This window comes from Anopheles coustani, chromosome X (genome assembly GCF_943734705.1).
Source record: "Anopheles coustani chromosome X, idAnoCousDA_361_x.2, whole genome shotgun sequence".
Lineage (NCBI taxonomy): Eukaryota > Metazoa > Arthropoda > Insecta > Diptera > Culicidae > Anopheles > Anopheles coustani.
The window spans coordinates 3,275,652-3,290,897 of NC_071290.1; the positions used below are offsets into that span (position 1 = coordinate 3,275,652).

A 15,246-nucleotide genomic window follows, 5' to 3' on the forward strand; every position below is an offset into this window, starting at 1 on the left:
ATGTGTATGTGGGAGAGAGAGAGGAAAAGCGAGCAGGCGGGCGGCGGGTACGTATGTAGTCACATGGCGCACGGGCGCGAAGCGTCAGTCGCAAGCTAACCTTCACGACGCAACGTACTGCAAAACCGGCGCGTCGCTCGCGTCTCCGTGTGTGCGTTTTCCCGCGGATTTTTCGTTCGGTGTGCGGATTCGGGAATTTTACGGGGGGTGCGGGAAGGTGTGTGATGAGTGTGTGAGACGGCGGGGTGCGAATTGATCCAGCGGTGAATTGGGATAATTGAGAACCTTTGTTTTGTGCTTGTTGCGTTACGAAGGGAAGCGGGGAAGATGTCGCTACCGGCGGCATTCGTCGTCGTCGTCGCCCTGGGGATGGCGGTGGTAGTGAGGAGTGGCGGAGTGGCCACCGTTAGCCGCGTCCCGACACTGGCCGCCGTGCTGGACTCGATCTATCCGACCGTGGCCGACGCTGGCGGTTGCGCTCCGCTCCACTCGCTGCGGAGGGCGGGTGGCGAGGGGCTGGCACCGAGGCAGGGGAAGGGTGCGGACATCGGGGAGCGATCGTGGACGGGCCTGCTGGCCAACGGCAGTGCCCTACCGGTGGCGAACCTCACCGACATCGGAGCCTATCTACTCGAGCTGGCGGACGAGGGGCGCTCCGGAGCGTTCGCGACGCCTGAGGAGGACGGCACCCTGCTGGACGCGGCCGAAGCAGGTGAGATCCGCGACCAAACCCCTACGCCATCCATCCATCAGCTTCACCTCGATCAATCGTCTTCATCCGAGAAAGAAAAACCCGCAACCGAACCGAAAGAAACTCGCATTCCGAGTGCATGCAGCTCCCGCTCCGACGAGTCCGGATCGTTACAATACTCCAGAACGAGTGTACATTGGCTCCTGCACCGACCACAGATGGTATTATTCATCCTACCTAGTGTCGACGAGCGATCAGAGCACAAAAGTGCCAGAGATCGGATCAAAATAGCTCTTTTTCCCGAGAACTGGAACCGGGCAGGAACTGAGTGCGAACTGAACTCACTGTTTGGCCATTTAGAACTCTTTTGCTTGTGAACTTTCAACCGCTTTTCGAGCACGGTGTTTGTTGTGCAAAAGTGTGCCCGGAGCGCCGGAGTGAGTTAGAGCGGTGAGTCATACGTCTTCCCGCGACTCCCCTGAAAGCGGTGCACTTTCAGTCGCCATGCGTTTGTGGAGCTCTTTGCGAAATGGGAAACAAACCCCGTTGGGGGGGAGGGGAAAAGAAAACACACACACACTCGAAATGTCAACAACAATGTACCGAAGGGCGGCGAGTAAATCCTTGTCCTAAGGAAAGCCACCCGAACCGTGACCGTATATGCAAAACGGAGATAGAGAGACTTAGTCGAAGTCAAAGCTTGCAACATTTGCTTTCTCCTTTTACGGTACCACACAAGCGGGGGAGAGGGTGAGGGGTAGTAGAGTAGTGGTGCACTTCTTAAGGTAAGCGAAAAACCGTGCTCCATCCACTGTTATTATGATACTTGGCGACCTGAACCTCAGGAAGCGGACGTGTCTTTGCCGATGCGACCCAACAGCTTTTGTTTGAAGTGAAAGAAAAACAAGGAGAGGGAAATGTGTGTGTGTGTGTGTGTGTGTGTGTGTGTGTGTGTGTGGAACGTGATATCAACCCTGCCGAGGCACCCTTTTTGGTGGCAGGTCTCACCCCACGACACTATTTGTTGCCGTTGGTCAGCGTTTCGTACCTCGGTTTGAAACGGTTGCAGTTGCAGGGTCCAGGGTTATGCAGCACCAACCACATTGTTACGCTGCTGAATGCCCTTCTGATTGCTCCTTCTGAGCCCCGGCCGGCCCCCAAGGTGGACTATTCTGATTCTGAACAGCCTCCGTTAGACGAAGAAGCTATTCGAAACGCGCTTCCGACACGTAACTACTCAACAGGGATCAACAAAGAACTTCTCCACCTGATGCTCCAATTCATTAACTGATACTCATGAACCTCGAGCGTCAGGTCCGAGATTCGATTAGCATCAAGCGCAACATTCCAAAGATACCTGTTGGTAGTACCAGTGTTAAGTGAACCTTGTGTGTCTACTCCAGTTCGTTGGACTACGTTCTGGTTCCAGCTTTGACCTGCTATTACAATACTTTCCATACAATACGCTACAGGAGTCGATCGTCGTTTGACAGATGTTTTCTCCGATGAGCGGAATTCGTTTATTAACGAAACTATTCCAAAATGGAAGAATGTCTATGGTGTCGACACCTGGTTAATTGGTTCTTTTCGAAATGTGTTTCCTACTTTAGACACTGACGTTCCATGATTTGTTTACAGTCTCTAATATTCGTGAATTAATCCTTACAAAACATACAACTATCTAAAAACTCCCACAAAATGATTATTAACAAATCGATTTATATCCGCAAGTCGTTGAAGCGTTAAGCAGTGCTTCTAGCTTTAGGTGTGGTGCCTTTCATGACAGGTTTTGGAAGCAATGTTTCTTGTTTTGCGATCGAAAAGAGCCTTTTCTGTTTTTTGTTTATATCTAAAGCTATTACTATGTATTTTTCTCCAACAATCTTCCCCCGGAGGTACTTGTCTACCGTATTCGACGTACGGTGTGCTGTTAAAGTAGGTCAACCGTATTTGTGGGAGCGCTTAGGTACCTTAAACCTAGCTTTTTTGTGCTGGTTTTACCTTGGAATGGTTAACTTACATGACTTTTGGGGTCTTTTATGTTTCACTCCAGATGTTTTAAGAACTTAACCCTGATTGGGGACTTCATTGGCAGGGTTTCATATAGGCTACAAGTTTGCAGAACCTGTACAGGTTTATCGTACGCCCAACGCCCGGCGTGCTATCGAGTACTTAGTCGAGGAACTGTTCTGCAGCTCCAGCCAGCATAGACTCGGCGGATTCTCCCCATCTCGGCTTCATGGCCGAGCATGGCCTTAGCCGTACCGAAGGTGGCCCGGCGAGCTTACAGACTTCCCACGCGATGTGTGAGGCGGCCTTCTGGCGGCGCAAAGATGTAGTTAACATACCGAGCATTTCAAGTGCACGCCGGCTAAAAGATCAAGTACGCGCACTAAATTTCCCGCAGCACCCTCTCTCTCTCTCTCTGTATTAGCGAAAGGCCGTGACACTCTAACGCGCGTACCTCGTGTGTGTGTGTATGTGCACTAGCTGCTTGAACTAAAAGCGGGGCAAATCTAACGCGATAAAGCAGCGGTATAGAGGCAAAAAAAAAAAAACAAAATGCAGCTACAACAACCGACCCCACCGGCTCATGGCTGCAATCACCGTTTCATGCGATCTTCGGTGAAGGCAAGTGATCTCACGTATGGATCTGTTGCCGTTGGTTTTTTGCCGCTACACAACGGCTTCACCAGCAGCTTGCGGTGATCATAAGGTGGATAAAAAAAAGCGACCGATCCTCGTCCGGACACGCTATTCTAGGTGGAACACAATAATTGGAATAGGCGAACCAAAAAACAACAGGCAACTCTTTAGTAACCTGCGGTTCTACCCTTAACCTAACCTAGGCGTTGCTTCAAGACCAATAAAACTAAGAGAAAGGCCTACAAGGATAATGGCAGGATCAAAATGGTGCCCCAAAATCGGGCCACCCCGAAGGACTCTGGGAGTTGAGGTTAGGGTTCGCGTTGGCCGAAAGCAAAAAGGTGTCACCTTAGTGCCTGTCGCGAAATAGTAGTGTGCACTGCACGTGCACGTGCCGCAACGCACTGCCGGGGCTTATGTAAGCGATGGGTTTTTTTTATGTAACCTGCCAGTGTGCCTACCTTTTTTTTCTTTCCCCCCATTTTCACCCCCTCTTCAATCACAGGGTTGGAGAGTGTTGTAAAACCAGAAAGAGCGATAAAAAGCGAGAGGGGGGGGGGGGGGACGTGGAGTGGACATTCTGATTATCGGCGATAGCGCGCGATCGAGGACAATAAAGATATTAAAATTCCGTCCACGTGTTCGTTACGGTTTTCCAGTCCGCCATCGGCATCGGCGTTGCGACGATCGGATTTATATATATATATCCAGTGGGGTTGTCACTGTGGATGCCCAAATATTGACGTACTAGTCACACACACACACACACACACACACACATACTCCGAATTATCTTTGTCAATCATCTTGCATTGGCACACTTGGATTGCGCCATCTTGTTATTGGTTCTGCATGGGGAAAATGGCCGCCATAATGGCGCAAAACCCGGGAGTTTGCAGTACTAAACTGTGACATTGTTTAGCCCGGGTGAATGCCTTTGTGCTTCATAGAACGATCATCCGGTTGTCCGCTTTAGAACCCTGCCCGCCTGCGTACCTCGGAGTACTGCTGTCTCAGCCAGTGTTCCAGGGTGCAAAGTCCAGTAGCAGGTGCTTCCAGGCTGACCAAGGACACCGGCGGCCTAGCAGCTACAGTCGGTAGCTATGTGGCGATTCGGGACAAAACCCCGACCGCAATTGATAGGCCGGACACGACTGCGCTACGTGCGCTGGCAGGCAGGTCTGCGCCAAAAAGTGACGTGTGACGCGAATGGCGTTTGGAGCGGTGCGCATCGCTCCAGCGCAGCAGAATGTAAACGCGAGCGGACCGCTAATTACCTGGACTTTGTCGCCTGTGTGCCGATCGGGTTTTTGGGGATGGTTAATGTCTCAGAACATGCTGCATCGAGTGCTGATAGCGTTAGACGATAATCCCATCTGAACGCTTGTCTTCGTCCTCGACAGGTTACATAAAGTCCCTCAACAGCAAAGTGTTCAGCATCAACGTACCCTTCGACCCGGCGTACAGCAAGCGCGTGTCGGCGCAATGCAGACTGCAGTCGGCGCAGTTCTTCCGCGCGTATGCAGCCTCCAGCCTGTGGGCGCTTCGAAGTAAGTAGCTGCGTACTCCTGAGTACCCCTTTCACTGAGCGCTGCTCCATGCATCCTTCCAGTGCACGATGCCAGTGCCAAGGTGGGTCAGGGCATCCTGAACGGTAACATCAACCAGTACGGTGACTACGACCAGTGCCTCAACATCCAGCAGACGCTACCGGGCGCGGATGGGGGGACGCTCCAGGGGCGCTACTGCATGGCGGAGGTGCAGCCGACGATCAAACCGAACACGCAGGTGCTGAAGCACATCTTCGATCTCGTCCAGGCCCACGGCATGCTCAAGAGTAACCTCAACGACGTAAGTACTCTCAAGTATCTCGACGCAAGCGAATGACCCGACTCCGGTTATATCCCCGCAGCCTGGCCACCGGGTGCCCCGCTTTTCCACCGTACACTGGGCCCTGTGCGTCCCGGCCGGGTGCACCGCCGAAGACGTCCAGCAGTCGCTGAGCGAGTTCCTGCAGCACTACATCACCGACACCGGCATCCAGACGGAGGTGAAGGTCCATCCGGCCCTCTGCCAGACGAAGCACGCCATCTGGCGGGAGTACTTCACCGACCGGACCTGGCTCGTCTGGTACGGGTTCGCGCTGTACGCGGCCCTCGTGCTCGCCTCCACCCTGTACGATCTCAAATCGCACGACAAAGGTAAGGACCCCGCGCCCCCCGCGCCGCATGTCAGGAACCCGACCCGAGCTCACAATCCAGCTCTCTTCCCTGCAGTGGAATGGTTCACGGTGTTTTCGCTGATCAAAAACACCCGATCGATACTGAGCTTCAGGGAGGAGCGAAACGACATCGCGTGCGTGCACGGGATCCGCTTCCTCAATGCGCTTCTGCTGCTGATTGCGCACAAGTCCATGGCGCTCTTCTTCAATCCCTACGTCAACCGGACGGAAATGAGTGAGGTAAGTACTCCTCGGTGTGTCTGTGTGTACCGTGGAGTAACTAATGTGACGGTGGGGATTACACTACTCCGCAGATACTCGGCCAACCATGGACGGTGATTGGACGGGCGGCGGCCATCTTTACCGATCCGTTCATCATGTTCAGCGGCTTCCTCACCACGTTCTCGTTCGTCGAGCGGCTGGCGAAGGGGCAGCGGGTCCGGCTACACCAGGAGTACGTCGGCCGGCTGCTGCGCATCGTGCCACCGCTCGGGGCGCTCATCCTCTTCTGCACGTTCGTGCTACCGTTCCTCGGCAGCGGCCCGCTCTGGAACCTGGTGGTGACGAACCACGGCGACATCTGCAAGCGCTACTGGTGGCGCAACATGCTGTTCATCCACAACTACTTCGGCTTCAAGAACATGTGCCTGACGCACACGCACCACGTCGGCATCGACACGGAGCTGTTCTGCGTGGCGCCGCTCTTCATCTACCTGGTGTGGCGATGGCCCCGGCGCGGCCTACTAGCGCTACTGGCGCTCGCCGCCATCACCACCGTGCAGCGGTTCTACGTCACGTACAACCTGCGCCTGGCGAACTACGTCTACTTCGGCACGTCGTAGGTGTTCCCCTTGCCCCGAACGAACCCCCCCCCCCCCCCCACCCGGACATTGACATTTGACCATCTGTCTTCCCGTTCTTCCGTTCGCAGCGTGAAGCAACTGTTCGAGACGGCCGACTTCATGTACACCCTGCCCTACTACCGCGTCACGGTGTACATCATGGGCGTCATACTGGGGTACGCCTGCTCCCAGTACAAAACAATGAAGCTGACCGAGGTTAGTACACCCTTACCGTCACTCCCCAAAGCGAAGGTACCATACGCAATACCCACGTTTGACTCTTACATATCTTACATATCTCTACTTAGCCTTAACGCATAAGCCGGGGATTTGGATCCTTGAGTATTGGCTTTCGTTTTGAATAGCAACATGTTTTTCGTGAACGTTTTATTATGCTCTTACTGTTATTCGCCTCGAGGGCTTTATAAAGTCTAAACTTAAAATTAATTACAAAAAATTGGCAAAGGGTAGAGGACGCAGGGTCACCGAACGGAAGGACTAAGCAGGAGAGGAGAGGAGACGAGAACGGAATTGGGGAATAGAGAGGTTGAAGTCAAATTTTGCAAGAGAACTGAACGAACGTCAATTTAAACAATTTCTATAAGAAATCGTTACCCCCTTGATTTCGCCATTATAAATTTCGTTTGCATTGAGGCGATGTTAGCGATTGTAATTTACACCAGATTTAGCTGATGCAAGTTTCAACTAATTTTGCCATTTCCATTGCGACATTTTCATACTTCTTTTCGTTGAATTTTAATGTTTCCACATATGCAGTTTTGGTTTGTTTTACTGTTCATTATTGTTTTCAATTGTACTTGAAATTAATCTTCTACGCAGGGTTTGGTGGCAGTAACTAAAATAACTCCTTTTCGAGAAGTTTCCAATATTTCGAGCTTTATTTTAGTGCGTAATAGGTATGGAAACCTATTAACGAGCTATTGCCGCTGCCGATTTTGGGTGAGAGTCACGGGATTAGGAAATTGGAGAACGATCAATAATGGCGATAGATAGCTTAAGTCGAACAAAAAGTCTACAACGAAGTCACCTGATATTGAACATTTTTAACCTTCATTTTTTGGGGTGAACACAACCCTGACATCGGGAACAAATCCGATAAAAATTGAGATGGGTTTTTTTGTACGAAGTAACATTAGTTGGCGGGCCGAGCTTTGCCGACCCCTGGTCGAGGGGATCAAATCAGATGGTACACAAAGCGTCCCGACTATGGTGATTTTTTTTAAATTTGTTCTCGGTTGATTAGTTTTAAATTGACATTTTATGGCTATGGTGCGAATATATGATGGATATGCAAGATATCTGAAGTTGAACGTGGGTCACCGAACTTCGGTGCGTAACTGTACGTCTAACGAAGTCTCACTGTCCCCCCCCTCGCCGGTCCCCCTTTCAGAAACAAATGAAAATCGGCTGGTACGTGAGTACGCTCTCCATCGCGGTTGCCTTCTTCGGGCCGGCCCCGATGGGCTCGATCCACTACGTCTACGATCCGCTGCACGCGGCCAGCTACGCCGCGTTCTCCCCGATCGCCTGGTGCCTGTTCTTCGCCTGGACCGTCTTCACCGCCCACCTGGGCTACAGAAGTATTTGTCAGCGAGTCCGCGCCATCGCGGCCATTGGCGAATTTTTGTTTTTCTACATTACATCTCGCTCCGTTCTCTCCGTTTGCGACACAGATAAGCTGATCGATTTCTTCTCGTGGCGAGGCTTCCGCATCACCACCCGCATCTCGTACGCCGTCTACCTGACGCAGTTTCCCATCTTCTTCTACAACGTCGGCCGGACGCGGGCCCCGCAGTACTTCGAGTTCTGGCCAGCCGTGATCGTAAGTTCTCCTGTGTCACGCGCACACACACCCAAACAGTCAACAAACTAACAAACCCTTGCCACAGTTCAACACGAACGAGTACGCGGTGGTGTTTCTGGCGTCGTTTCTGCTGACGGTGCTGTTCGAGACGCCCTTCATCAACATCAAGAAAATGCTGTTCCGCAAGGGCAAGAGCCAACAACCGGTGGCCGTGGCGACCGGTGAGGACGGCGCCCGCGACGACACGGGGAAGGTGCTGAAGGTGGCGACGAGCGTGGACGAGAACGAAAACAGCAGGCCAACTAGTGGCGTCCACTAGCCGGAAGCCACACCGGGGGAGCGACGCAGAGAGCGGAGGGAGAAACGCAGCGAGAAACAGCGAGAGGGAGAGAAGAGACAGGGAGTGAAAAATGTACAATATTGATATAAGTAAAATGGATTTTTATTATAAATAATATATATATATACAAAATCGATTTCATCAACCGGGATCATCACAAGCATGTTTTCCGCGCTCGCATTTCGCGCTGGAATCGTGGCTTTGTACACCTCCGGAATCCGAGAGTTTTGGGGACAAGGCCTACTTGGGCCTCCCGATGCGTAAACCTAGGCGATTGTTGATGTTCCGTTCCAGTGTTGTTCCGGGTCAGTGGAAAGGGGGGCGGAGGCTGTTTTCCAAACAAACCTCCGGAAGGGCGCGTGTAAACACGCTTACAAAACGATGGCTTCGGTGCTGAGGTTTAGTAAATGCGGTCGGCGGTGCTGGTCCGGATCATGGTTGGTGCTGGTCGCGATGTGGTCACCCATCGCCTCCTTCCACGCGTGCACGTGCGGATACTGGCCCCGATCGATCTCGATGCCGCCCAGCGCCGTCCACACATCGAAGTCCTGCTTGGTCGGGGCAGCCGTGCCGGAGATGAACGTATGCGTCGTGGTATCGCCACCGCCGTCGCCGTCGTCGTCGTCGTCGACGAGTGTGGGAGCCAGAGCCGGCGCCATGGGTTGGGCGGCAGCGGTGTTGTTATTCGTGTCCCAGGTGGAGGCTTTCGATCGGCGTGTCGGGCTCGACGGGGGCGTAAAGAACACGTCCTCGTCGTCGTTGCTGTGGACCGTTCCGTTCTGCAGTCCCACATTCTCCTCCCGCTCATCCTCCTCCTCCTCCTCCTCCTCCGTGTCGCTGCAGCTCAAATAGATATCGTCGTCCTCGCTCGAATCGCCCCGATTTATTGCAGCGAGCGCCGGTGGCGTGCTGGTCGGGGACGGTATGGCTTGGATGGAGCGATAGGTGCTAAAGTCGACGACCAGGTTGCTCCCGGGGGCGGCGGACGCGTTCGACGCCGGCCCGATGTCCATCATCAAGCGCTTCACCCGTTCCTCGCGGCGCTTCAGTCGGTCCTTCGTGCGCCTGCTGCTCCCGTTCAATGGTGGCACGTAGTTGCAGTCGCACGGCGTGATGAGACTCTCCTCCAGCCAGAGCCGCCGGCAGTCGGCCTCCGAGTCGACGGCCAGCTTCGTCGGCACGCGCCCGCGGTCGCGCAGCGTCGAGAGGAGCAGCGTCCGGATGCACTCGAAGCTGCTGTTGTTGTTGTTGGCCTGCGCTTGGCTGACGTGCGGCGAGCTGAGCAGCCCCAGCCAGGGCACATCCCGCGTGCTGCTGTGATCCGCCGCGAGGCTCAGCACGAGGCACACGAACAGCGTGTGCGCCTTGTGAAAGTCGATATCACGAAACACGCTGTCGCTGCGAAAGTTGTCCACCATCGCGTCCAGCTTCTGCACGATGTGCAGCAGGGAGGAGACGCCGGTGTTAGCGTCATTCGTTGCTCCCTTCGGTTGCGGCGCCTTGTTTTCCATGTTCATCACGAAGCGCGTGGCGAACACTTTCAGCGACGAGGTGACACACAGATAGGGGTTGGAGACTTGCTGCTGCTGCGGGATCACCTCAAGCGGCTGGCAGTCACCGATCAACTGCGAAGAGGCCTCCCGGATGGTGAACTTTTGCATGCCATCGCACAGCACGCTGATGCTGGTGTTGGCGTTGACCGGACCGCCGACTTCCGGTAGCTGCTGCTGCTGCTGCTGCAATGCCGAACCGGCTGGACTGCCGGGTTTCTCCTCCTTGTCGGGTGTGATCTGGGGTTCGCTGGCATTGGCCAGGTACTCCTCGAACAGCTGCAAGCCCTCCGCGCTGGTCAGATCGCAAAACTTGCCGAGAAAGTTCCAGTACTCCTTCCAGCCGACGCTCTCGTTGCTCGCCAGCGTGCGGCCCAACGTTTCCAGGCCCTTGTCGATATTGGATAGCCGCAGCGACCGTTCCCGGTGCGTGGGCGTCTCGCACAGCCGCGACCGGTCGTAGAGGGTGCGCGTTTTGTCGCACAGGTAGCTAAAGCTGGCCTCGCCGATCGAGCCCGCGTCCGAGTCGAGGCTGCTGTCCATGTCGTCCCTCGCCAGGTTGCGATACTGGTGGAACAGACGGAACGGTGTGCTCGCCACCGCCGGCGCCGTTACACGCACATGGTTTCCATTGGTGTCCTCTTCCACTGGCGCCTCCTCCTCTGGGATGCCGCTCGACAACAGCGAGCTGTTCGAAAGGGAACCCTCGAGCAGCGAGTCATCGTCGGCGTTGTTGTTTTCCTGGTGTGCACCGCCGAGCAGCGCGTTGTCGAGCGAGCGATTGGCAAACAGCTGGCGGGGTTGTGTGCGCAGTTTGATCGGCGTGGAGCACGAACGAAGGCCCAGCTGCTCGCTGTGCACCCCATCCATCCGTTCCGCGCCGAGCACGACCAACCGGGGTGGTGTTTTCCAGCGCCGGTAGAACGAGTCCGCCTTGCTGCGATCCATCGGTCCGGCGTACGCCTTCACCTCGCCCTTCGGGCTGATCGTGGGCGAGCGCGAATCCTCCACGATCGGCACGGTGGCGGTGCGCGTCGGCGTGAACGGCTTGCCGACGACCGGCGGTATCAGATTGTCCTCGTAGCGCACCAGCGGCACGAAGAACCGCTCCTCCAGCAGGCTGCGAATCGCTTCGCGCACCTCCGGCGTGGCGCAGTGCGGCTTCGCCCGGCTGCAGATGATCTCCCGCGGGTACAGCCCGTCCGAGTTGGGCGTCACGTGGCACTGTGGGTACGCGATCAGCTCCCGCACCACGTCGACCGAACCATGCTTGGCGGCGAAGTGCAGCGGCGTCTCGCTGCGGCACTTGTCCGGCGTGTTGAGGTACAGATCCAGCAGGATGGTGCTCACTTCGTCGGTCGAATTCGTCCGCTGGCCGTGCAGCTTCTCGATGTAGGAACTGTTCTCGATCGTTTGCAGTATCAGCCGGCAGATTTCGCCGCGCCCCTCGATGGCCGTGATGTGCAGCGCGTTGTAGCGCGGACCCTCCTTGAGGATCGTCGGCGTATCGCCCGAGCTGACCAGGAAGCGCGGGTTCCGAATCGTCGCCGTCACCTCGGCAATGTTGTTCGCCTCGATCATCTTGCGGAAGGCCACCAACTTCTGGCTGGTCGGCGCTACAAACAGCGACTTGATCGGTTTGCTCATCGGCGAAGGAGTCGTCACAGTAACAGCTGCAATGGTATCAGGAAAGAAAGCACTTAGATTAGGACACCCACATTCCAAACGGACGCGTACTTTTGTTGAACGTCTCCGACGGTCCATTGAGGTAAAAATATACCGCCTCCTCGGACGACGGGAACGCTTTCATGCGAGCCTCCTTGTGTTGCTTCAGCACGGACAGCGCCTCTGCCTTATCGACGTAAAAGCCCTTGATGGCTGAAATGGAATAAAAACCGAACCGCATATTAGTCAATCGCCACTACTGTGGTCCGCTCAACAACAAACAACGCATTTAAAGGGCATTTAAACATACAGAAGTCGGGCTTTTTGTCCGGGATAAAAATGGCGTAGTACTCCATTGTTTCCGAGTGAGTTGGTAGGAGCAACGCGTCGTTTCAGGAGTTCGGATACCCTTTCGCTCTGGCTGCTGGTCAACTACGTTGCACGAGCCCGGAAAGACAGAAATATGTTGTTAAAAATTTAAATTATAATTTAAAAAACAAATTTAAAATACTGGTTGCTACAGCTTCACAGCTCTGGGAGACGGTATCACACTCAAACGCTGACCTAGCCGACTGCGATGCTTCGCCACTGACCGTTCCAATTGACAGCTGCGAAGCAACCGAACGCCCGTTTGACGTTGCTCCCGCATTCCCCTTTCGTAGCAAAATGTGTTTTTGTTTACCTGCATGGCGTACGGTGCGGGGTTGATTCTACCCTTTTTCTCCGCGCAAACTGGCGCAATTGTTATGCATTTTGTAGCAATTTCGTTAGCCACTTAACAAAATTAATCTAAGACGATGAGAAGTCAACGAATTGTGCCACCATTTGCCCATTGTTGCGGGCTGATACAATGTATTTATTGCATCGTTTCCAAACAACATTGCAGCCTGCACATGACAGCTCCTGGTTGTACCTTTTGTCCACATTCCGAAGGTTTAGTAAAAAGAAACCCCAATTTAATGATCGTAAATGGCTCCCCTTTACAAGCATGAAAAAGGTATGTGTTTAATTATTACACTGAAGAAAACTTACTGGCCCCTTTTTTTCCAATCACCCGTAGATTTCGATGCAGACACACCCAGTGAGAACATAGGGAATTTATACCAGTAGGGTAAACGGGTTTTCAATCGGGGTCAATGTCAATTGGACAAACCGTTCAAATATGCTGGCTGCCCTCGAGCAAATCGACTGTTACCTATGCTACGAGCTGAAACATATTTAATGCTAACGGGCTAGCGTTCAAATTGGAACGTAAAATCTACCCCGGTCATTTGTTTTGTGCCATTGAATAGCAAATTCTTTTATTTTAATTAAATTCGAGCTTAAAAATTGTCATCAAAAATAGAACGTTCCTTCAGTGCAAGTTCCAAATGAAGAGTTTGGGCATGCAGCAGTACCTGGTCGATTATAATCGGGGACATATTTTTACTATGTTTGAGATCGAGGAATAATCAAACAGGTATGTCTCGTGTGTTTGTAATATGTTTTTATATTTTTATATAAATCTGTGATGTGTAATCGAAATGAACGTTTATTCTCTCACGAATATGTTTACAACGTGTGTGGGTGTTTTGTCTTCTTGTAATAATCATCGCCGGATGTCGGTTGCTCCTTTTTTAAATCCATTGGATGTTTGATCATCTTCCATTATATAATCTCACCGAAAGGGAGAAAGAGTGTTTGGTTGACTGCAACGGACATTTTGAAAACTCTTACTATCTCCTTAGCTAGTTAAGTGGTTCTCTCTCCCCCTTTACTTTCCTGGCGGATGATCACCCACGATTGTAATCGTGCGATTGTTGGACATGTTTCTAATGGTTCACGTTCAACCTGTTCCGGTTGCCGGTATCTTCCGGTATGCTTTATTTGAACCAAGCTACTTCCACCGTTTATTGTTCGCTAGTTTCGGGTCCTTCTCGCAATAGAAACAAAAACGAATATACTAAAATAAAACCACAACCCTTGCCGGCACCACGTGCCTTGCACGTGCGAGGTTGGAAAACCTAGCAAAGTTTTTCACGCACACCACTCCCGGGCGGGCCATCGTCTAGTAAAATAAAAATGCCATGAGTCAAACGGAGTCGTTCCTGTTAAATAATTGAGAACGGACGAGAGATGAGCCAAAAACTGTCTGGATGATGTACGTCTGAGGGGAACCCTGAGTGGATGGAAAAGCAAGAGCAAGTGCTTTACCGGCTCGCCTCAGCCTACGACACTTTCTAAGAAAACTCTCCTACTCTCCTGTCGGTCAGCTATAGGAACGACCGAATAGAATTCCATATTTTGCTTGGTGTATTTTGGTTTAGTTTTTGTAATCTCTCTTTCCGATAGCGCACTACCGTTTGTCTTGTCTTCCAACTGTTCTGTTTCACCGGGTACGACTTCCGGTCGTACCCACAACATACCGAGGCGTTCCGAGAGAAACCTCCCGCCATACTAGATTGATCGATAGAACGCCTACCGATAGTAGCCTCGCAACTCCAGTATGCGCCCTCCCACGGCCGGTTTCTGGGTGAAGCCTACAATGCTCTGTGTGTGTGCTTCGACGATTATGCTTAACAATTTTACTGCTACTTTGCTCATCTACTAATAATCAGGCGCAATCAGCTCTGGGTCTCGGTGGCTACACCCCTGCCCTGCCTCTATATAAGGTTCTCTGCTGTCGAAGGTTCGGTTCTGCCTTGCTCCAACATATTCTATCTTTCACACCTTGACTGTGTCTATCGTTCACGCTATCGGTTCTGTTTACTTCCGTTAGCTTCGTATTAGAACCGGTATGCTAAGCTTCTAGTATCATCTGTTTAATCCTTTTTATCTTCGTCCTTTTAGCGGGTTTGATTTGCCGCTTTGATCCATCCCCTCAATCTCATACGCATAACGTATCGTTTTTCCTATTTTGTATCGTGTGTTTTGCTATTTTAATCTCAAGCGAAACAGTGCTGCAAGTGTGTCTTGTTTCGTTTCGTTACTTTGAAGCCGTCCGTCACGTGTTACGGCAGCGTAGAAGGAACTGAAGGGTACTGCGCTCTCGGTACAAAGGTCAAGACTGCGGCTCGTTCGAGGAAAACCGGGTGGATGGGTTGGTGTTGACCACGACCATCTCCGACTCACGACACATCATCATCAAACGCCGAAGTACAGTTCATTGCCTGCCCGCAAGTTTCCAACGAATCTGAAGTCCAGTTGTCCGCTTCCCAGTTTTATACATTATGACGGATTCATTGACGGCGAGAATGCCACACATCGGTTCGGGTCAGTTTTCCGTGGTTGATACTATCCGAGTACCGAAACTGAACCGAGGGTTTTGATCGAATTTCGTTTCTAATGAGCTTAAAAAGGAAGGTAAGAATAGTTAAATAATACGTGGGTATCGTGCATTGAGGGTTTTAACGCAAGGGCGCATGCGCATCACGTTGCGCACTAGTTGTTTCGTTTTGTCCTAGTAGCAGGAGTTTAGCAAACATTG

At 52.5% G+C, this 15,246-nt stretch overlaps 2 protein-coding genes across 3 annotated transcripts; one reads left to right on the forward strand and one right to left on the reverse strand.

The window, feature by feature from the left end:
• Positions 1 to 327: 327 nt before the first annotated feature.
• On the forward strand, positions 328 to 8,691 carry LOC131268856 (nose resistant to fluoxetine protein 6). The gene is made up of 10 exons (XM_058271140.1): positions 328 to 712; positions 4,741 to 4,887; positions 4,950 to 5,188; positions 5,250 to 5,538; positions 5,614 to 5,798; positions 5,873 to 6,396; positions 6,490 to 6,616; positions 7,812 to 8,001; positions 8,095 to 8,243; positions 8,311 to 8,691. The coding sequence occupies exons 1-10, from the start codon at positions 328 to 330 to the stop codon at positions 8,542 to 8,544; spliced, it is 2,469 nt and encodes an 822-aa protein (XP_058127123.1). The 3' UTR covers positions 8,545 to 8,691.
• Positions 8,656 to 12,362, reverse strand: LOC131269453 (ankyrin repeat and LEM domain-containing protein 2 homolog). Of its 2 annotated transcripts, none has more exons than XM_058271816.1 (4): positions 12,292 to 12,362; positions 12,091 to 12,212; positions 11,853 to 11,993; positions 8,656 to 11,788 (listed from the first exon to the last, which is right to left on the reverse strand). In XM_058271816.1, the coding sequence occupies exons 2-4, from the start codon at positions 12,134 to 12,136 to the stop codon at positions 8,937 to 8,939; spliced, it is 3,039 nt and encodes a 1,012-aa protein (XP_058127799.1). In that variant the 5' UTR covers positions 12,137 to 12,212; positions 12,292 to 12,362; the 3' UTR covers positions 8,656 to 8,936. The 2 variants fall into 2 exon arrangements, with proteins under 2 accessions (XP_058127799.1, XP_058127800.1); XM_058271817.1 differs by having other exon boundaries at positions 11,847 to 11,993.
• Positions 12,363 to 15,246: the final 2,884 nt, after the last annotated feature.

Bases quoted from the DNA above. Each gene is read 5' to 3' on its own strand.
- LOC131268856 (XM_058271140.1), top strand. From the start codon at position 328: ATGTCGCTACCGGCGGCATTCGTCGTCGTCGTCGCCCTGGGGATGGCG. The intron at 4,888-4,949 runs GTAAGTAGCTGC...GCATCCTTCCAG, and splicing joins CAGCCTGTGGGCGCTTCGAA to TGCACGATGCCAGTGCCAAG. The intron at 6,617-7,811 runs GTTAGTACACCC...TCCCCCTTTCAG, and splicing joins AAACAATGAAGCTGACCGAG to AAACAAATGAAAATCGGCTG.
- LOC131269453 (XM_058271817.1), bottom strand. From the start codon at position 12,136: ATGGAGTACTACGCCATTTTTATCCCGGACAAAAAGCCCGACTTCT. The intron at 11,994-12,090 runs GTATGTTTAAAT...ATTCCATTTCAG, and splicing joins GGACAAAAAGCCCGACTTCT to CCATCAAGGGCTTTTACGTC. The intron at 11,789-11,846 runs GTCCGTTTGGAA...ATACCATTGCAG, and splicing joins GACGTTCAACAAAAGTACGC to CTGTTACTGTGACGACTCCT.